General features: G+C 39.7%; 1 protein-coding gene across 1 annotated transcript; it reads right to left on the bottom strand.

The window, feature by feature from the left end:
• Positions 1–7,964: 7,964 nt before the first annotated feature.
• LOC116790397 (cyclin-J-like) lies at positions 7,965–17,759 on the bottom strand. The gene is given in 10 exon segments (XM_032695291.1): positions 7,965–10,861; positions 10,864–10,917; positions 10,920–11,146; positions 12,609–12,738; positions 12,741–12,767; positions 12,854–12,964; positions 12,967–13,152; positions 15,592–15,717; positions 15,720–15,801; positions 17,520–17,759. Coding segments are annotated over 10 exon segments (1,137 nt in total). The 5' UTR covers positions 17,589–17,759; the 3' UTR covers positions 7,965–10,736.
• Positions 17,760–21,884: the final 4,125 nt, after the last annotated feature.

Raw genomic sequence — 21,884 nt, 5'->3', positions numbered from 1 at the left:
ATAATATTTTAAAGTTTTGGGTTTTCTCTTCTTTGAGCTCTAGATTCCTTGTCAAGACTTCTGTCTTGTTGTTTCCAGTCTTGACAACCTTTTCCTATATTGCAATATTACTGTTCTCCGGATAGTTCAAAATCTGTCATCAGAGGGAACTTCCCAAATGCTTCAATGCAAAGCAGACAAATGCAAAGCTTCTCTTTCCATGATGCTCAGGGAAGTCTGAGAGGTGGTGAAATGAGAAAGTGTTCACAGCACTGAGAACCCTTCACCTGACACAGGAATTGCTTTGGATGCTGCAGCTATAATTTGGGATACTTATTTTGCTGTTCTGTGGGGGTTTTTTTGCTTTTTGAAAAGGTGAACTCTGAGCTTAGGACTTGAGTCTTTGATGTTCAGAGCATTGTCTTGGATCCAGCAGTGCTTATTAGTTCAAAGTGAAATGCTGCATGAAAATTATGTGTCTGACTTCCATGGATTTTGGAAACTGTACAGCTGCATCAACACTATGCTCCATCTTGAGCTAAGAAAACTGGCTAGATCCAAGCTAACACGTGAGGAGCCAGTGCTGGTATCTGTACCAGCAGCACTGTTAGTTGTTTCTTGTTCAGTTTGCCAACAAATAGTTTTAGCTTTGTGTTCTCAGTTATCTTTGCTTTTGATAGGATGTGTTGTGTCACAGCATCTGCCCATATGAGAAAGAAATGGCTTGGATCAGTTATCATTCTGTTCTCAGCTCCTCTAGAGCAATTGGAAGTCATACAAAATTAAATATTCACAAAAATTAAGTATTCACAAAACTCTGTAGGAGGTTTGGTTGTTATAAAAGCAAGGTGATAAGATTTTTAAATTTTCAGAGTGATGATGTTCTACAGTGTCCAGTAGTAGATAGCATATCAACAACTGCAGTGAATGTTATTGTTTATGAGAACTCTTTGTGTCTCTATGTGTCTTGGAGCTGATGTGAAGACAGCTCCCCACTTTGCCAGCATGATTCTAAAATAGCCTTTTCCAAAACTGTTTTAGGAAGCACTTCTTTTGTCTGATTTGTGACTACAGTGGAAGGTGGGGGCATGTTTCCATCATGATGAGGAGGGCATGGAGGCCTCAAGGAGGAACTGAAATGAAGTTTGTCAGAGCAACACAAAGAGTTCTGAGATGAATAGAAAGTTCCTTCACAAAATTTGGATTCTATTCTGTTCAAGCTCCAGACTCTGCATTCAGCCATAGCTGATGCCTATCTTGGGACCATACACAGTAGGAAGTTTGTAAGAAAAAAAGTGAATTAAGGGGTATTGCAGATATAGCTGTGTTTGAAATAAAATGTTTAATCAGCTATTTTAGAGTTCTTTTATTTAAAATGACTTTTTCATTTTGAATAGGGTCATGGGAAGTGAATTGCAGAATACTGGACATTTTAACATGACAGAATAGAACCACAGAATCATGTAGGTTGGAAAAGAACCCTGAAGTTTGAATCCAGCCATAAAGCTAACACTGCCAAGTGAATTTAATTTTACAAGTTCCTTAGATTATAATGTTTCAGTACATCATGCAAAGATTTCTCTTCCACTTCTCTGAGGCTAGAAGACTAGCAAAAGACCATTTCCCAAGAGAATTTGTCACAGGATATATCTCCTGGCAAAAGTCCACTGCTGTTCATCTCTTCAAGTGTTGTTGTCCTTTTCCAGAACTTAGTGAGTAGAATCCTTTGAGGAAGATATAAATAATTATAATTTCCTTTTATTTCATAGAATGTATTATAAATCAAATGTATTTAATAACTTAAATACCACCTCTTATGTGGTATCAAAGTGATTTTATGTAATACAGACCTATCAGCAAAAATAAATTAATTGTAATGCATTTCATGTGACTATACAACAAGTTTTACTTGGATACAGCTTGAATAAGACATTTATTTCCTACAGAAGTGTGTAGATAGATTAATGCCTTGGAGCACACGTTATTTACTTACATGATTTTCCTCTGTAGTCATGCTTTGAAGTTACAAGTCAAAGTAATTTGTATGTTCTAATTCATAGGACACTAAAAGAAACACTTCTTCAAAGACCATGTATTTCTAAAAGAAATGTAAAGCACTGTTTCCAAACAGAATAAATAATAACTTTAGGTTTAACAACAGAGGAAAAAGAATTTTAGTAATGAACTGTACTAAAAGTGCTGAATCTGCCACAAGAGCTATTGAGTGCTGATCCCATCTTAGGTAAGTATGAGTTTATTTTTTAGCATCCAGTAAAAAAACCAGAATTTGTGAATTTAGTCTTTGACTGGCAGTTTAATGCTGTAATTGATAACTTGCTGGTAGTGGCTATGGAAGCTAAACCAGTAGAGTGTTATTTTTATCATAATTCCTATAGATGGTTTTTAAATAATGTGTATGGTTCTTTCACTACTATTTATTACATGCAAACTCTACATATATTTTAATCTTTGTAGTTCCTTTTTTCTTGACTTGTATCTTTAATACCTTATGTATCAAACACCCTGGATGTTTAGAGGACATCAGATGTAAAAATTACATAATAAATGTAAATGAGGTGGGAGATTACTGAAACAATGTTTTAAGTTCATTTAAATTCTTGCAGAATAATTATTTTCTTTACAAAGAGGAAAAATGTAAAATCTTTAATTGCTTTAATAAAGACTATATGGTTTGCTATAATAGTCAAAGCAGTATATAGAAATAACCACATAATAATGCAGTTCCAGGAGAGTTTTCAAGCTTAATTGTGCAAACCCTGGCAACTCTTTCTCAAAGAGCTCTAAAGGAAGTGTGTGAGGCAGAGGAAGAAAGGGACTCTCTTAAAAACACAGTTTTTGTTTGGTTTTTTTTTTTTTTTTAATCTAGGAGAGAAACGGTGTTAGAGAGAGGGGACATGATTTCTGGTGAAGTTCATTCCTTATACTTCTGCATGTAATACTGCATCAATTCAACTGTGGGAAATAAGAACAATAAGAAATAATGCAATACTTGTATAAATATTTTCTGTATTTTGGGGAAAAAAGCATGGGTGCTTTTGGGAATGTCTTTTTTAGAAGTAAGTCTTTAATTCAATAAATGTTTGCACATTTTTACTTGTGTTCCTAAGAAAGCATACAGCATATGAGGTACTCAGCAGAATTGAATATACATCTATTATACAGAAAAATGTACTGAAAAGTAACTGCTTTACTATATCAAGTCTAGGAAAGTCCTCTGCTTTTTTTTCATTTAGTTAGATTCTCTGAGTGGAAGGTGCAAGAAATCCCTTCATAGACACTTATTGACTAATTTGCATTAAGAGATATTTCTTCCTTGCCTCCATTAGTATTTGGCTTAAATCCTGAATGATTTCATTAGCTATGTAAGGCTTAATCTCTTGAAAATCCTGCTAAGCTTTTGCCCTCATTGAAAGCTGTGATAATTTGTTCTAGTTAATTTTCATTTAAATACATTGCCTTTCAGTTCCACTAAATGTTCCTTGCTTTTATTTTTTTTAAATAATGGAGAGATGAATAAGAACACTGGTTTTTTTCTTTGTGTTATTATTTTGCATCCCTCTGCTGTTTGGTCTTCTTAGAATCTTTTAAGCAATACCATTTTTTGTCAGTACAGTCACTGCAATTTTGAGGTAAAATTAAATACTTATGGAAGTTGATTTCTTTAATCCTGTTTTTAAATATACAGTAGTATTCAAGACAGCTGTGATTTGTGCTGTAATTATTCTTTTGACATATTTGACTTTGATTTATTCAGAGTTGTCCTGCACATTTTTTTCAAAGGAAAGAGAACAATTTGTAAAAGGTTGCAGAAGAAAGGGCTGCTTTAAATCTGTTTTATAATCTTACTGCAAGTATATAAGGAAGCTAAATAGCATTTTTACTTTCTTTTCTAATGGAGGTGCACATCATTGCTGATATCCATTTTGTGCTGATATAGGAGGGAAAATGGCATTTGTACTAACTAGAAAATTCTTTTGGATTCTCTTAATGGGGCTGTATTGCAAGGGGATCTGTTCCAAGATGTTTGATACATTTTCATGCTCTCCAGAATGCTGAGGCTCATCAATGGGGAGAATGCAAGAATGGGGAGATAAGATAGTATCCTGTTAAAAATAAACTAATGCATGCACTAACATTAAGTGTAAACAGGAATATATAACAGGGATGGCTTGTGGAAACAAACAAAACAGGCAGCATTTGCCAAGAGAAAATTGCAATGGAAGTGCTTCCAAGCTAGTTTTGTGTTCTCACAGTCCAGCTGATTGAGGACGTGGAAAAATTCTTGGTGGTCTCTCCTAGGTGTAGTGCTGCATGCTTGCTGCCTTTTTACCAGCTAGTTCTCTTAAGTCTTAGGAGACACACCCACTCCTCTGTCTGTCAATGAAAATAGTCTAGGTATTCATAATCTCTGCTAGAAGGGTATGGAATATCCAAGTCCTTGGAGATTGTCCTTACTGCACCCCAGTGAGTGTGCACTGAGATAAGATATGAGCGCTGAGATACAATGCAAGGCCAGAAGCATAGAAGTGCTCTCCAAAATACAGGCACTTTCCCTGGAAAACAGGGCTTTTCTGAAGAATTTCTCCATCTCTGGAGATCTGCAGCGAAACCATCGGAGTGTCATCTACCCTCCTGCAAAATTTATGCATCTAAGCACACTGCAACACTTAGCAAAGCATTGCTGCTGTTACCACTTTAAAAACAAACAAAAGAAATAGAAAACTCCTCTCTAAGTAAAATAGTTGATTGGTGGTTGGAATAAAAATATGTAAGTAGATGACTGTAGAAGAAGGTAAAAGAGGGATTTGGCAAAATCTTGCATGACATTGTGTTGACAAGAAGCAGATTCATAATCTGTCTTTCTCTTCCGCTGTGGAGTCTCATTAACAAATTTGAGGGGGAGCTGAAAGGAGGGTAAGTCTTAAAAGTACTCAATCTGGTGAGCTCGAGTACTGGAATATCCACAGTGTGTACAAGGTGCATATCCACTGTGCATACAATAATTTTCAGATGCTTCTATTCAATTATATGTTACAGTTTTCTGAAAATTTCGAAGTAATATTTTACATATCTTCTTTGTTTTCTTAAATATGATAAAGATACCGGGATACCTCAATGCATAGAAAAAGGTGTTTAAGGAGAAAATAACTCTTGATAAGGAAAAAATAACTCTTGACAATACATCTTGAAAATAATTCTTGACATGTAATACTTGACAAGCAACAAAGTCCATAAAAGGTAATTGTAAAATGCTTCATTTTAACTATAAGCATTGCACGTGCAGTAGAGTACCTTTTATATGTTAAAAGGTTTTAACCAGAGAGTGGTTGTTGATAAAGATACGTAACAATTGTTTTGTCCTCTTAAATAATCCTTCCAGTTGCAGATGTAATAAATTTTCCCCCAGTTATCAGATACTGTATGCAGATGCCACACATGCATTTGCAGTTAGTAATTGAAGCTGAGTATCAGCCTGGCACTTATTTTTCCAAAATTCCTAGCAAAGAATTTTCTCTTGGTAAGTGTTTTCATCCATATTCAAATATTTGTGGGTCTTCTTAAGTTTCTCTTATCAGGCATGAAAAGAATCCTTTAGTTAAATTATGTCTCGAAACAAAGTTACTGTTGCTGACCTCTCATGAAAAAGATAATAGACTCGATATTTCAGTTGGAAGGGACTACAGCAATCATCTAGATAAGGAATGAAAACTAGGAAATGCAGCTTTTTGGTTGCAAAATGTGGCAAAACCATAATGCATCATTTCAGTACCACAAAAAATTAGTTATTTGTTCCAGGAAGATGCTAACCATGCGTTATTTGTGGAATAAACTATAAACTGGTATTCTAATAGCTCCTAGTAAATCTCCTAGTAATTACTGACTGATTAGCATGAACAAATTCCTATAGAATATATAGCCTTAGAGTGGTCTTTTCAATTATTAATAGAAGATAGGAAGTGCATACTTTCTTTTAAGAGAGCTTTAACGGGTTGTTCTATGGAAGTATTCCTGTATCTTGCTCCTTCAAGAGAGTAAATGCAAATGTTCAAAGAAAAGCAAGTAATAGTTCTAACAGTTTTCAAATGCATACACCAGCTAATAGGTGTGATAATTTTAACTGACTTGCAGTGATGAATATGAACATTATATACTGAATCTCAAGTTTATAATTTTAACACCTGAAGTCGTCCTTAAGGTTCCCTTCTTATCTTGGTAGGACTGGCAACAGAAGTCCACATCCTTGGTTGCACTGAGGATTTCTAAAACCTGGAGCTACTTTCTATATGGTTACCCTTTAATTAATTCAGTTAAAACGTTGTTTTGAATGTTAGTAGCAAATGCTTTTCTTTGTCAGAATGTATGTCTTATTTATTGAAGTTATCAAAATTTACTATGTAACATTTAATTACAGGGAAAGAGCAAAATGTGTAATGTAAACTTCACAACTGTGCTTGTGCCATAACTTCTAAAATATCACTGTGATGGAGACTAAAATAGCTGTGTATTTTGTTATTGCTGCTTTACTTCGTGTTTTCAAAAGTTGCTGTTGACAGCCTTGTAGTACGAGATGACTAACTGGGCACTTGTGCTCACTCAGATAAGGCCTTATCTACTCACAAGACTTTTGTTCCCGTGAACCGTCAGACTGTAGAGTTTATGAAGTATTAAAGGAGGATACTGCATTACTTTCTGGCTTCTATAAACAGCAGTACTACAGTTGCAAAAAGTCTTTATTCCTGGTGATGTGCCAGTCCCTAAAATGTTAACTTGAAATTTCATCTTTTAAGCTAAATTTGCAATGCTTAAATATACTCATATTTTAATGCAGATAATGAACCTGGGTCACAGGAAGCAGAGATATAGATTTTCTGGTTACGTACAAACACAAAAAAAGCCTCGGACTTGCAATTTAATATCTGAATCTGAGACTTCTACTGAAATGTTGAAAAGTATCTGGCAGTCCTTGTAGTTGTTAAGACTCATAAATGCCAGGGATAGTTCCTATTTTGTAATTACAATTAAAAAAATATAAAAACTTGAAATCTCAAGGAGACAGTCTAGACAGACTTGACTTTTTCAGCCTTAAGGGTGAGGATGAAACTTTCCAGATCAAAGTACCCATGTAATGTGCATGCCACCATCATGCTGAACACTGCCCTTGTTCCTTAGTGGGACAGAGTAGAGTTTGCTCTCTCTGTCTGGCTCTAGGCCCTCTAAAAAAGGTTTTCACAGAGGTTATTCCTAAGTGGATGGGTGAAAGCTAACTGAGGCCTCATAACCTAATTTTCTAACTTTAGAGGAATTAAATTCTATGCAAGCTACCTAATTTTTGAACTCTAGCCATGATCACCACCTTATTACAAATGTGAAATGTGCACTTTGGTAGGAAAAACTAGAATTTCTTCTACTAAGAAGCAGTTATCAGAAGTTCAAAACAATCAAAAATATTTCTGCTAGGATGCATCATGTGATTTTATGCTGCCTTCAGCATGACTGAGCCTTCACAGCTATTGTAAATAACGTAAGTGCTTGTAGCTCTTGACAAATGGCTATTCCTACGTGTCCTAAATGATTTTTAGTATTAGAAATTGGAGACTGCCAGTATCACTGCTTGATTTTTTTGTTATAAGAACGAAATGAGTTCATCCCCCAGGCTCTTGAACTACTTCAGTCCTTTTGTTCTTGATTTCTTTGTTTCAGCTCTGTACTAGACACATTGTTGAAGTGTACAATATTTAGCATATGCTATGGCTGCAATTAGTTTTAAAGCCCCTTCCTGCATGATTTCCTTCCTATTTTTTCAATTGTGAAGTCAGTGTGTTCCTGAAGCTGATGACAGTGTTACAGAAAGGTAGGGGGGAGGGAGAGAAAGAAGTCCTTACAGCTTCAGCCCATACCCAGGACAAGACAGTTTACATATTTTAAAAAACCACACACACACAAGCATAATACACACTGGAGCCTTCTTACTCAAAACTAGTTTTATTTTAAAAAATAAGTTGAATGCATAGCACTCACAAAGATTCCATTGTTTTGGACATTTTGCATTTAGGAGCACCATTCTTATTTATGCCATAAAAAACACATTTTGGTTCTAATAGTAAGAACAGTGTATTTTTAATGTACACTGGTAAAGCCCTTTTAAATAATATAGATTGAAACTGTTCAGTGTACATTTTCTCTGTAGTCATGATGCAGCTGTAGTGTCAGAAAAAAACCGCAAACTAAGTAATAAATTAAAAACAAACAGCATGTAGTGGATCTTTTTACAATTGACCTAATGTCTCAAAATAGTCAAATAATACCCTATTAAATGCAAATTTGCAGTATTAACTAACTGAAAAAGCCCCCCACCCATTATAATTCCAGTGTTAAGTATTAGTTAATTTTTTATATATTGAATGCCTATGGAATAAATTTACTAATACCCCAAAAAAGAAGAGCCTTATACTGCTGTGTCACAAAAAAGATGACAAGTTAGCTGATTTAAAGATTTTACAGAAAAAATTGCTACAGGCATCTGCTGTTATTTCAAGTCATGGTCTATTACAAGACTGTACATTCATAGCATCAGAGGTAGTTAGGGCACTGAGGACTTGGATACAGCATTGCAACAAATCAAACCAGCAGAAAGAAGTCCATTTCCCTCTAAAATGGGTAACAGTGCCAAGTAAAAAGCACGGCATCTTATGAGGTGGAAAGTCTCTACTTAACACTACTCTCAGACATGGGGAAATATCATTAAGAGGAGAGGAGAAGAAAAAAAAACCCAAACCAACTTGCACTTAATAAGAACTGATCACACTATGCCTATTTCAAAGTTGATTCTCTAGCATAAAACAGAGAGGGTCATCTTTTCCATTCACCCTCCCATCCCTCTTGACTTGCACATCTATGCTACAAAAGCCCACAACAAAAATTGGGATTTAAAAGACAAAACAAGAGAAACAGGATTTCTTCTCCTCAACAACAAATAGGTTTTTCACAGCATGTCACATAATTCAACACCGGAACGAATGAACACAGCTGTCCTCCCTCCATTCTGAACATTATAGTCATAAAGGCTTCATTTTAATATTGATATTGTAACTTAATTGCCCCTGCTTTCAAAACTGTCTCTGTAAGATTCACAGTACTTCAGTGTCATTTGATGGTACACAATTTTAAGTGCTGCCACTAAGACAGAGGAGAAGGTGGTAAAAGAACAAATAAAACAACCAGAAAAACCCCTTAAGCCTATATACTATAAAGATATTTTTAAGTAGTAAGAATCCTGTCATCCATACCTCTTCCTCCCATTCTACCACAGGAAAAAGTCAGGTATCTCTTGTATTGGGGAAAAAAACCCAACCAAACAAAAAGAAACAAACAAAAAACCCCAAACCATCTCCATTAATATCTCTACCACCATTTTCATCCAAGAGTTGGATGAGTGAAGCTTTCTACCCTCACACTATCCACTCCACAGGAGAGAGTGTAATTCCATAAAGTTATGTAATTAGCACCTTAATTGTGATAAAGCAGTTCGCTCTGCAATATATTTTTGATCCACCCATTTAGAAGAGTAAATCTCTGTATCTTCTTCTGGAACTCCCAAATAGTAGAAGAAAAAGTTGCCCCATTATTACCTGAGAATTTCCCTCCACTATAAGCCTGACAGAACTGGATTTCTGTAAGCATTTAACTGTACTTGTTACTGTTTAACTGTACGAGTGACACTGTCAGTACAACTGGAGATGCTTTCTGTTGGTTAATAATACACGTGTTGTGTGTGTGTACACAGAGCAATCACAGCCAGTGCAGAAGTTCTGGTACAGTACAAGTTCAGCTGAAACTTTCTCTTTTCTTCAATTACCACACTGCTAGGCAGTAGTTCACATCTATGTTCTGTGAACACTGACACATCCCTTTGGTTCTCTGCATAGATGCCCTGAAGAAAAGCCACTTCACTTGCTATAGTATCTTCCCTCTCTGTCTTCCTTCCTTAAGTTATACCCAAATTAGTGTACAAACCAGCAGCACAGAGTAATGAATAGAAAATTCCCTGAGTTAGTATGAAAGAGTTACTTTAAACATAAAGAGGACAGGGAGGAGAAAAGAGGCAAAAAGACATTGTCTCTCCTGCAAGGTACAAAACTTAAAAACTAGCCAAAATACCAGTTAACTCACATGCCTTAGCCTAAAGCAAAATATCCAACGCAAGTGGTGAAAAAGGGGCAAGAGTATGGAGTTAGCCAAATGACATTTGTTTCTTCCTGTGATCACCATGTATCTGTAGAAGTCTGGCATTCAGTGGATTCTTGAGTTTCATGAGTTCAGTAAATGTAAGGTAATTGTTAATACTGTATGGTGGTATTACATAAATGTCTTCAAAATAATACTGCATTATCTCCTTCATTAAAAGGTAAGTCTGTAGTTAGTCCACAGCTATTTTTCTTTTGAATAGTATTTCACAGACATGCATTAGGAGAACTGAATATGCTGAGTGTCAGAGTAAGAACTTATTATCCCCAAGCATACAGTCTTTTTCAGAGGATGGTCTGAGTGCTTATTTTTTGCAGTCTGTATTTGAGCTGTGGTATCGGTTGCCAATCCAGTTGCTTTTTTTCCTGGAAAGACACCTTTTTTATTCAATTTTTTGCCCTCAAACTTAATTGAGATTTAACAAAAAAATGAAACAATTTCCACACCACTCCCCACCCCAAACAAACAAGCACAAAAATATTTTGTAGTTATCACCTCTCAAAGCAGGGAGTAATACAGGAATATCGTCCATTCACTTGGTAACTCCGGTTGTAGGAGACACTAATACATGGCTTCACTTCCAGTGGCACAGCCAAGGACGTGGCAGCACCAGTCGTACGTGGCCTCGGGCCTGGCCACTGGACTGTAAGGCAGCAGGGCAAGTCTGAAGTGGTAAGATGCTGTGTGATTAGATGACAGTATCTGTTGGCAGCTTTGCTGCTGTGATGTCTGATGGTGGTACTGTAATGAAGACTGATGAGCCTGGAGATAGTGGGGTATGTGCTGCTGAGCATTGGCCTGCTGGGGGGTTGGGGCTGGGGGCTGAAATACAGAGTGTTGGGCAGACTGAGCATGTTGTCCTTTTTGCTTGTTTGCTTCCTTCACGTCATTATCATGCGCACTGAAACAAAATGGAGAACAAAGAATCCATCAAACAGATACTATTTAAACTTTTCTGGGCTAACTTTTAAAAGTATCCTAAAAATGATGCAAATATCTGAAAGCTTCCAAAGCTTTTTTAAAAGATGAAGGAAAATAGTGTTAGCCTACTCTTTACAATCATCTAAGGTTTTAAAGTTTGGTTAGGGTACAGTCTTTTTTCAGCATTTCACTTTATTGCATAGCAATAAAAATGCAGATAATAGCCAAGTACAATACAAATAATACAGCAGTATCTAGAATTAAAGTGCAGTAAAGTTTGGTACTATACTTATTATCCCAATAAATTTCCAGATTATCATAACCTGAAATTGGAAGGTATTTGCTACTTCTACCTCATTTAAATTAAACAGAGCATAAGGTTTTTGAAGACAGGATATCAGAAATGTTTTAAGATCTCCATTATAGTACTTAAAGTTCATATGTATACTGATTATACTGATATTGGATCCTGTTCTGGGAAGCAGAAACACTTTTTTTTCTCCTTCCTCTCCCCTTTTTCTACACCATCCAGTATGCTCACTTGAATTCCCTTTGATTTACACCTGTCTGAAATATATCTAGACACACTCCTTCTTGCTCTTATGCTGAGGCTAAGCAGATGTGCACACTTCATTCCTAATTTGTTATGGTGCTCCCCCACAAACTGTTCCAGAGCAATACTGAAAACATTTCTGCAACAGCACTTGCATGCTTCAGGTACTAGTTTGACTTTCATTACACACATTAGTGAAACCAGAAGAGGCCATTGGGGTCATAATGTCACACTTCTAACACAATGTGATTCTTCTAGATACCACTGTGCTTCTACTGATCAAAATTATGTTCAGATCTGGGCAAAAGCAACTTCTGTAGGGGGAAAGCAGATTGTGTAACATCCTTTCCCAGTAAGGTCACTTGGCATACATTGGCACCTTTATCTCATGTCATCTGTATCTCTCCACTGTAGTGCAAGAATGGATACAGCAAAAATAGATACAAACTCCCTGTCATTTCCTCCCCCAGAAGCTGGCCACTCAAACAGTCTGCACATTGATCCATCATCTGTTTGGAGATGCCTTGAACTTTAAGTCTTCTGTATGGAAGCCTCTATGCCTTCGGTATGCTTCACCATCTCCTTTTGCTCTCTGAGCAGAACAGAGAGATTGGGAACAAGTTATCTAAGATTCTCAAAGCATCCCAGAAGATGTTCAGTGGAAATGTGAGGCTGAGGTTTGTTTGTTGAAAGAACAGGAAAGAGCTCTGACAAAGTTTCTTTTTTGGAAAGAACAAACAGCTATTACCTAACAATATTCCCTAATACGTAAGTATTTTTAGAACAGAGAAATAGAAATTAAGAAAGAAATTTAATTGCAGTGTTGACAGCAATAAGATAACAAACAGATGCAGAACAGGCTTTAAAAAAAGCTGTGCTGTTAACTTACATCAACAGTCGCTCAATACAGGGCACCAGGAAATCCCAGGAGTAGGCAGTCAGATGGTGCAGGCGGGTAGGCCACGTTGGTGAGAGACGCAAGATAATCCTTGAAGAAGCTACACATGCAGTAGCAACTAAGATGGAGCATAATTTAAAAACTCGTGATCTAGAAAGAAGGAATGAGAAAAAGATTAAGTTTGATGTTATCTGTCAAGACAACAAAGGAGTCATACTCTGAAATCCATAACTCACCTTGCAATGATACTTCCAGAAAGTAATCAGCATACTTTGCCATATATAACTTAGTCTTCTCTAAGCAGACCATTGGCCAGCCATCATGAAGATCAGTCTCATGGACAGCAATAGAAGATAATAGTCGATGAAATGAGCAGCAGTTGGGAGGCACAAATTCCACTGAAATGTTTCTAGCAACAACAACTCCATATGAAGCAAATTCTGTTTTGTTAGTACCAAATTCATGTTAGTCATACAGCCCAAGCTGTTCAACTGTTCAAGTTTGGGAACACTGTCTTCCTTTTCTTCAAATTTACCTTCAGGTGAACAGAAAGAGGAGGGGAAAAAAAAGGTTCAGCACAAGTGAACTATAAAATGGATTGTATCTAATGTCTTCATTGGTCATATTTCAATTCTACTACAAGCCTGAGACTTTCCTGCAGATGCAAAGCTCAAATGGAACCATCAGAGACAAAAAGGGGTATGTACTACTAACGGCTAGATTTCAGCAGATAGTGTCAAACACCGGGTAGGATATTGTGCAGTGCCATGTTTCCTGTCGGTTTTCTCATGCTGGCACACAGAAGCTGGTTGCAAGAGCAAAAGTAAGATGTGTTAGGACATCACTGGCACTGCATACGCAAGTTTTTGTCACCATATTATTGTGTAATATGCCCCCATCATCAATGAAATACCCCTGTGATGTGACTTGGCAAACAACCACCACAGCATTTGGCTTTAATCACCCTCCCACCCCCACAGACCCTTTTTGTTTCCTAGAACTCATTAGAGCATAGTTAGAGCTCTAGTAAACGTGGCTGCTTTTAATGCCTGCTACAGTAAGTACAGTTTTAGATTTGAGAGCTGGCAAACTGCTCCAGCAGTTCAAACAAGTGGATTTCAGCAATGTGCATCTGAAACCCCCTCTGCCATACACAGTTTCAACTTTACACTGCTAGCAGCTTCAGCTTTCCTTGGACTTTTAACTTGTCAGCCATGTATGTTTTTAGCCTAAAGCAAAATTATGTACGTAGAAACCCATTAATAAAAGAAACAAGTGTTACATTCCATACAGTTTGCCATATGGTTGTGCTATTTCAATTTCATTGCAAATTCTTTCCATCTTACACTCTATTCAGTACTACACGATATTTAGTAAATGCACATTCTTCGAGTTTTGCAGGACTGAACATACACGAACGTTTGCTCTTTTCAACAGTGGAGGTACTTATACAGGACTTAATCCAATACCAGTCCCAGTCTGTTAGTTTTTGTTTCTCATACTCTAGCAATTACAGAAATAAAAACTTCAGGTGTCACTAATATTTCTCATATTACTTATATAACCTTATCAGATATATCAGTGTCATAACTTATTACACCACTGATTAAACTGCTTGTTTAAGCCACTCAGGGCAAAAGTTTAAAATAGCATTCTAGTTTGTGCTCTCTGAACCAATCCATGCAGTGCTTCTCAGAAGAGTGAGTACTCCAGGCTTTCAGACTCTACTACAGCTTGTCATGAAAGATGGCAGAGGTCATTAAAACAAAACAAAACAATTCTCTTCAGAACATGAATTTAATTTAAAAATCTGGCATTAGTTCAAAGCCAATCCATTTTCCTAAATGGATTACAGTGGTTTCTGAGGCAAGTTTTTCATACTCAGCGTGACGTCCTTTGCCAAGAGAAGATTGCTGGCTGGTGGCACCTAGTCAATGTCTACCCTTTAGAAGAATCTGAAATAAAGCTTTTCTGGTTTAACTATTCTGCTGAATAGCTGTGTTGGTGGAGACAGGGGATGCAATGAAAGGATGTCTATCACCAAAACCAGCCAACACCATAGCGCTCCAGTTTTGTAGTGAAGAGGGCCTAGAGCTAGTGTGATACATCTTACTTGAGGAAATGAAAATAGATTCAGAGAAACAGATCAGCAGAAACTGAACCAACAGTTAGCTCTGCTGCTAGGACCAGGTTCTTTGAATCTATTGGTTTAAAAACAAGTGCCAGCAGATTTCCCAGGAAACCACACTCATATTTCTTCAGGGTCATCGAAAAGGGGTCCACAAATGTTGAAAGATGGATAGACACCACAAGAATCTAACTGCGGTCAATATAGGCAGCACTGTTCATAATGACTGTTTGTAATTAGTTCTATCTTCAGAGTACTGTGCATTGACAAATCTATTTCACCAGTATTACATTTTGTATGTGACAATACAGGATTTATGTTAGCTTTAGCTTGCTTAGACAACATTGTGATTTACAAAATCTGAAGTATTCCAGAAGCACAAGCACCATCAGCAGAATGCAGCACAGTCTACATATGGTTTAACTTCTTCCTTTATCACAGATATGCAAATTTCTCATTTCACCACATGATCTACCTATTTTGAGATATCTCTAGAAAGACAGTTTTTCTGCTCCTACAACATAGCTCTAAAAGTTCACATTAGAATAATTTGCTTCCAAGCATAAACATTAGTTGTAATCGCAGTTGTTTTTTCTACCCTCAGTTTCATCAGTGCCAACAGAAATCAAATGAGAGTCTAAAGAAAGGCTCTACCATTTGGGCCAAACTGATACACACTAATCTGCTCATCTTTTTTATTCACTTTGTTTCCCCATCTGCTCTATCCCACCAGACACAACTTGCATTTGGCAGTACAACCTATATTACGTATCTCAATTATATATCTCTATCTGTAGATTATATACCTCTATTATAATCTATATAAGATTGGTACCACATACTTACTTGCTAAAAGTAAACAGGAAAGAGCAACCACGTGCAGCTGCTGAGTGGATATGTCATAGCGGTCCATGAAGAGGTCCAGCAGATACACAGCCAGGTGTCGCGCAGCAGGGCACAGCCTGAACCGATGCTCACGATGGCAATCAGGTCTGCAAAGTATCTTCTCAGGTGTAACTGGGGAGACTGGCCTTTGTAGGAGGGCAGCTTCAGCTCCTGAGCGGACAGCAGCAGGTAGTTTTATTTAAAACCATCATTTTAGTTAGGTATTAATTGGTATCAAATTAATATAGCTGATATTCTCAAATTTATCATGGAATTTCCAAAGGGTTTCTTCCTTCTTCCTTCTCTTCACATGATCTCGGACTCCTTTTTCACAGAACAAAATCTATTTGTTGTATTACAGAAGAACTAAGAAATACTTTATTTCTACACAACATTAGTATAACAATTTAAAATTTAACATCTTTCAACTGGGCAATCTGCCAGAGCGACTTCAGCTTTTACAGTTTCTATTGTATTACCTCTGCTGCAAAGGCTGTACCTCCCAGCAGGGACACAGCAAGGGTATACAAGTACTCCTCAGCTGCTTCAACTTGAAGTCCAATAGTTTAACTCAACCCCTCTCTTGCTACAGCTCAATCCCCAGCAACCAGACTTTGCACCGCAGTATTTGCAAGTTCCAATGCTGCCAAATCTCCTGCCTCCAGGAAAAGACCACTAACAGCTAGCTGAACCTAAGAAGAGGAATGGGGAGTGGACGTACCAACATTTGCTGCATGCGCGTGTTTAAACGCTGACCTGACCGATGTAGCACTGACACCGATACAGTTAAGGTACACAAACTTCACATCGTCTCAGATTTCCAGGGGGGACCCCTCAAAACAAAGCCTTACCAACAGGAAAGCTGAGAAAAATCCGTGGCATGATCTCCTTGAGTAAAAATTTGGACTGGTAGAAAACATCGTTCCTCAGGCTCCTGCCTAGTAGTCAGTACCTCCTCTTGTATACAGCAGTATCATGAAGAAATTATGAGTTAGATTGTGCAGCCCACTCACGATGTGTAAATAGGATTTTTGAGTAAAATTACATTTCCAGCAGAAATTAACTTGATTTGATTTAACTTGATTAATTAACTTGATGACATCAAGTAGGAATGGAGTCACACAAATTTTTAAAAGTTTTAATGTGAATTCAAAGTTCTGAAGCATGCTATTGAGTGAAAAAAACCCTGCACAAACCAACCCTCCACCTACTAAGCTTCACCTTCCACAGCAACTTAGCTTTAGTAATGGTAACTTTGGTAGCAAATAAATGACCTTGTCCTTCTCTCACGTCCCCATACCCCCCCCACCAAAAAAAAAAAGTTGCTTTAGCAGCCACACCTTCAGGAAAATAATCCGCTGGCCGACTACTATCAGGCAGCAAAGGCACGTTTTTAGAGGTTCAGTCACTGTAAACTGATTTTCAGCTCTGTGTGTAAGATGTGCTTTATGAAAGTAGCCTCAAAGAGCAACTTTGGAGTCAGTCGAAGCAAATCCGAGAGATTGCCTAAACCCTCTACTATTCTTACCGCACCCAGCGTTTGTACCATCGGGTTTTTGTTTGTCTAAGGTTTTTTTTGTTCCAATAACATCACCACACTCGCCGCGGAGTTCAGACCTGGACCGCCGTACACATCCCGACAGCAGCACCGGGCGCTCCGTGACCCCTGTGCCTTCCAGAGCAGCGAGGGCACAGTCCGGCCGCTCGGACGCGCTGTCAGGGCAGACGGTCCGAACATCCGCGGGACGGAAGGAAGGCACGGCGGGTTCAAGGTTTACAAAATTACAAAGCCGACCCCCGCCGAGCCTCGGCGGCCGAGCGGGGCCGCCCACACGCGCTCTCCGCCCGCCGCAGCCCCACAAAGGCGCCGGGGCCACCCCCCGGGGTACCTTGTACCGAAGCGCTTGGTGGATGTCGGCCGCCAGCTGTCCTGTCCACCACTGCGCCTCCAGCTCCATCGGCGGCGCGGCGCAGCACCCGGGCCCGGGCCCGGGAAGGAAGCGGCGCTGGCTGAGGGCGGGACGGGCAGCGCCACCCTCGCCCCTTTCTGGCTCGCCTCCGGTTAACCGCGATCAGCTGCCGCGGGGCGCCCCCGGCCCCCCGGCCCAGCTGGCCGCCATGCGGGGCACAAGTGCGGCTCGTTAAGCCACCCCCTCCCGCGGCAGGGCACGGCCGGGCGAGGGGGACTCGGAGGTGGCGGTGGGTGCGGCGGAGGATGGCGGGGCCCGGCCCGGGACACGGACCGGGACACCCGAGCGCGGCGCTGCGGCCCCGGGCTGCGCCGCCATCACGCGGTTGCCGCACGCCGCGCCCATTGTTAAAGGGCCGCGCGTGTACAAAGCCGGGCAGCGCCCGCACGCGGCCGGCCGTCCACCAATGGCCGCCCGCCTTACAGCACGGCCCTCCCGCCCGCCAATGGCCAACCGCCTTACAGCGCGGGGCGCCCGCCGATCGCCAATCAGCGCGCGGCGCTCGCTGCCGGGCGCGGGGGGGGCTTCGGACCCGCGGAGGTTCCGCGGCCGCGCCGATAAAGGGCCGGGCCGGGGGGCGGGAGGGGGCTCACGCTGGATGAGTGTTATGGAGAGTCTGCGCTGTCCCGATCGGCGGGCTCGCCCGGCCGGAGCACGGCGGTGTTCAGCCCCCGCCCCGAGCTCTGGATAAGACCTTTTCTTTGTTTGTTTGGGGTTTTGTTATTTGTTTGTTTGTTTGCTCCCTCCCTTTCCCCCGGTTCTCTCCCCGTCTGGCTGAGCTGTGCGGTGTTCGCACGTGGTGGCGGCGGCCCCTCGCTCAGCCCTTGCCCCGCAGGCAACCCTGTCCCGGGAGCAGTGCGGGGCGCACAGCCCTCCTGGGCTGCAGGAGCTCTGCGCCTCCAGTGTTGGATTTATTTCGCGGCCGAGCGCTTGTTCCCTGCTGGCTAAATCCCAGTGGGACGGTTTGCAGTGGCACACATCCGTTTGTCGATAGCCTGTGCCGCTCACCCGAGCGCGGGGTCCGCGTCCTGGCGGCCGGTGACCGGGAGCTCCTGCCCTGTGTCAGCAGGGGGTGCTCGGCACCTGCTCTGTGCTCAGAAAGACTTTTCCTGGGTGCCGCCACTTCTCGGTAACCTCCTGCTACGGAACAAAAGCAATAGTTGTGCTTCATAGTGCTTTACGTGTTTGAATTTCTGAATATCCAAACAACCAGCTAATGAGAATGTAAAACCTGGTACAAGGCAAAGCGTTGGAGAAGAAGTGCTTTGGATGCAATTTATGTTGAGGGAGTATATTTAATTTTTCAGTTCTACCCTTGCTCAGGACATTTTTCCTTTCTTTTTAATTAAGAAAATGCAAACGAACTTTTGACGTAAGCAGTTTAATTACTCTGTAGTGGGGACTGTAAAGCCTGTTCCTTTCAACATGAGTGTCTACGAACTGCAGGTAGTACCTTTCCTCTGAGGAGTGTGCTCATAGGTGGGAACCCTTGTTTTTGAGGATGCAGTTTTGGACAGTTTTAATTTATGGCAGATGTTATAAAATACTACATAGCTTTCTGAAGAAAAAAAGGTAATTTTGTGCATAATGGAGAAAATGTTTCAACTATTTAGATTAGGTATCTGAGATCTGTGGACTATTGCAAATCAGTATTTTGCTGGTCTGATGGTTTTTGTCTCATTTCTGTCCATTATATATAGGCAAGTGCATGCTCAAGCTTATTTTGATATTTGCAGATATAATTTTTAAATTGTTTATTCTTGAAGAAAGGCCATACCAAATAATATAGTTTTAAGGGTAAGATAAATCTCAAAAGCAGATTCCAACTGAGACCTTGTGTTTTACAAATCTTTATGGCCTTCAAAAATGTGTTGCCTGCATGAAGAGGGGAAAACTAATAAACACCGACATGCTAAAACCTGTTACAATGGACTGAAACAGGGAAGTGATGTTTCTGCTGTTATGACTACTAGCACTGCTGCATCCCCCTAGAGCTTTTAAAGGCTATGTGGAATAGTCTCTTGATGAACTGTAAAGTGGGGAAAAAATATTGATACTTGCTGGCTTATTTTTCAGGTGTGGCTTTTTTTGACTCACATCCTGACAAGGCTGTGTGCTCTGAGGGCTATTTCACTTACATGTAACAGAAAAACAATTATGTCACTGTTACTTGCCACTCTAGAAAGCTGATGTGAGCTGTCGGAACTACCTATTTCAGATACTTTTCCCAAGTTCCCATTACAGCCTATGTTAATTGAGTTGCTGATCTTGTGAACAGTTACATGTGTATCTGCTTTTCATGCAATTGAAAACATAAGTTTGGAAAGAGCATCATCCCACCCAAGGTCAGGATTGCTCCTGGCATGCATTTTTCTTCTCCTTGGAGACATTCAGAAACTCATCCTATTGAAAAGGCAAAGCGCTTAAGTACAGCCAGGTCGTTATCTGCAGGAAGCATACATCTTTTCAGCTGTTAACAATCAGCCATTGGGAAATCCCCTCAGGGAATTGGTGATTTCCCCAACGTTGGACACTTCTAAGACTCAGTTGGATAGGGTGCTGGACTATGCTTGAATAGGTCCTTGGACCATGCTTTTGCCAGGAAAGTTTGGACAGATGCTCCTGGAGCTCCCCTTCCAACACTCCCCTTCTATGACCTCAGGTTGGTGCATTAGCCCCGACTGGAAGGTTTGTGTACAGTCTTGGAGTGCCAAACTGCGCTGATTGTTTTCAGAGTTTGCCAGATCACAATTTAGGGGTTTAAATGAGAATGAGAGTAGCACAGCTGTAATGAGAATAGGTTAATACAGCTTCTTTACATGTTTTATAATCTATCCTAAAGCACTAACCAGTGGTATTTTTTTAACTGGTCCAGATTTGTCTACTTTTAATCGTCAAGGTTGTGTGCAGTGCTTTAAGTATTCCTACCGTAGTCCTCTGTATGTAAGTCAGGATGGAATAAAACCAACTCAGTAAGTCTTTAGAATAAACAGAGAAAATTAAACATGACTTTCAGTAGCAGTCCTTAAGTTTTCATTAGTGAGAAACTGAAAGTGTGAAGTATGTATGGTATATGGACCTGAGAGAACAGAATTAAATGTTATGAAACCATTTTGAATTGGTATCTTCTTCCTGTAAATGACCCTAGACACCTAAGCAAATACATGTATCTCAAGGGGGGAATGAAATTGGCTTTGAGAGCTGCTGTCTGTGCTTTGAAAGGGTGCCAAGTAGCAAGAAACACGTTATTCTTGGAACTCACCAAGAAAAATTATTACTCTGAACTACATCCAAAACAGGCTAGAATGTAACCTGTGAAATTCTGGACTAAAATGCCTGTATCGTTTTTGTGGAATCTTCTAAAGAGGATGTTGCTGAAGTCTACAATTTATGGATCTGTAATTCACAGGTTATAGTCCTAACACAGTTTCAGACGTGGTGGGTGAGCTGGCTTCTCTTTGTAGTTGCTGGAAGGTTAGATCTGTATCTCAGGAGTTGGTGCATGTGTTTATGTGTTTAAGCTGCTTTTTCCTCCCCTGTTTTCTGGTGGTTCTTCTTGGCCTGTGGAAAAAGAAATGTGGGTTTTTAAAATACAAATAAGAACTTGGACGTAATTGCCAAGTACAGCAAATGCTCTGATCCTGCAAACCATCATCTCTCTACATTAGAACCCCCCTAATAAAAAAGGATCTGTTTCTGGTGTATTGTTCTTAGTTTTAATGGTACATCAGCCACAAAGTACAAGTTTCTAAAGACTGACACACTATTTCTACTTCTGTGCCCATTGTCATAAGATACCTCTCTGAAGTTTGAGATTGTCTTGACTGGCAAAATGGGATGAATCAAACACTTCAGCTCTGTAAGCAGTGCCAGGATAGTGGCTAAATTCTGGGGTGACATAGCACTGACAGAAATATTAAATAACAGCCAGTTACTATGTTAATTGTGGTTTGTTTATTCGTTCTTGTTTTTTTTTTGGTTGCTCCTTGGTCATTCTCACCTGAATAAAGAGATGGTAATTCCTTAAAAGGCATTTTTGAAGGACTGTACTTTTTGAGTTATTATGTAAAAGAATCTCAGTTTTGTAGAACTGAGAATTATTAAAAAAAAATTGTCCACACTTATTTTCTGAGTTTCTTGGTGCTGAGAATGTTAGCTCTGCTTCTGTTCTGCCCTTGTTCATCTTATTTTCAAACGGAGGCTGCATCTGATGACATTCATAGCAGTAATATTTCAAGGGCATTTAATTAAAGGGAATGAATCACTGTGAAGACAGGACTGTAA

The sequence above is a fragment of the Chiroxiphia lanceolata genome, chromosome 8 (genome assembly GCF_009829145.1).
Source record: "Chiroxiphia lanceolata isolate bChiLan1 chromosome 8, bChiLan1.pri, whole genome shotgun sequence".
In the NCBI taxonomy this organism is placed as follows: domain Eukaryota; kingdom Metazoa; phylum Chordata; class Aves; order Passeriformes; family Pipridae; genus Chiroxiphia; species Chiroxiphia lanceolata.
The sequence above is the reverse complement of the archived record's forward strand: the minus strand, read 5'-3'. Positions and strand labels throughout refer to the sequence as shown.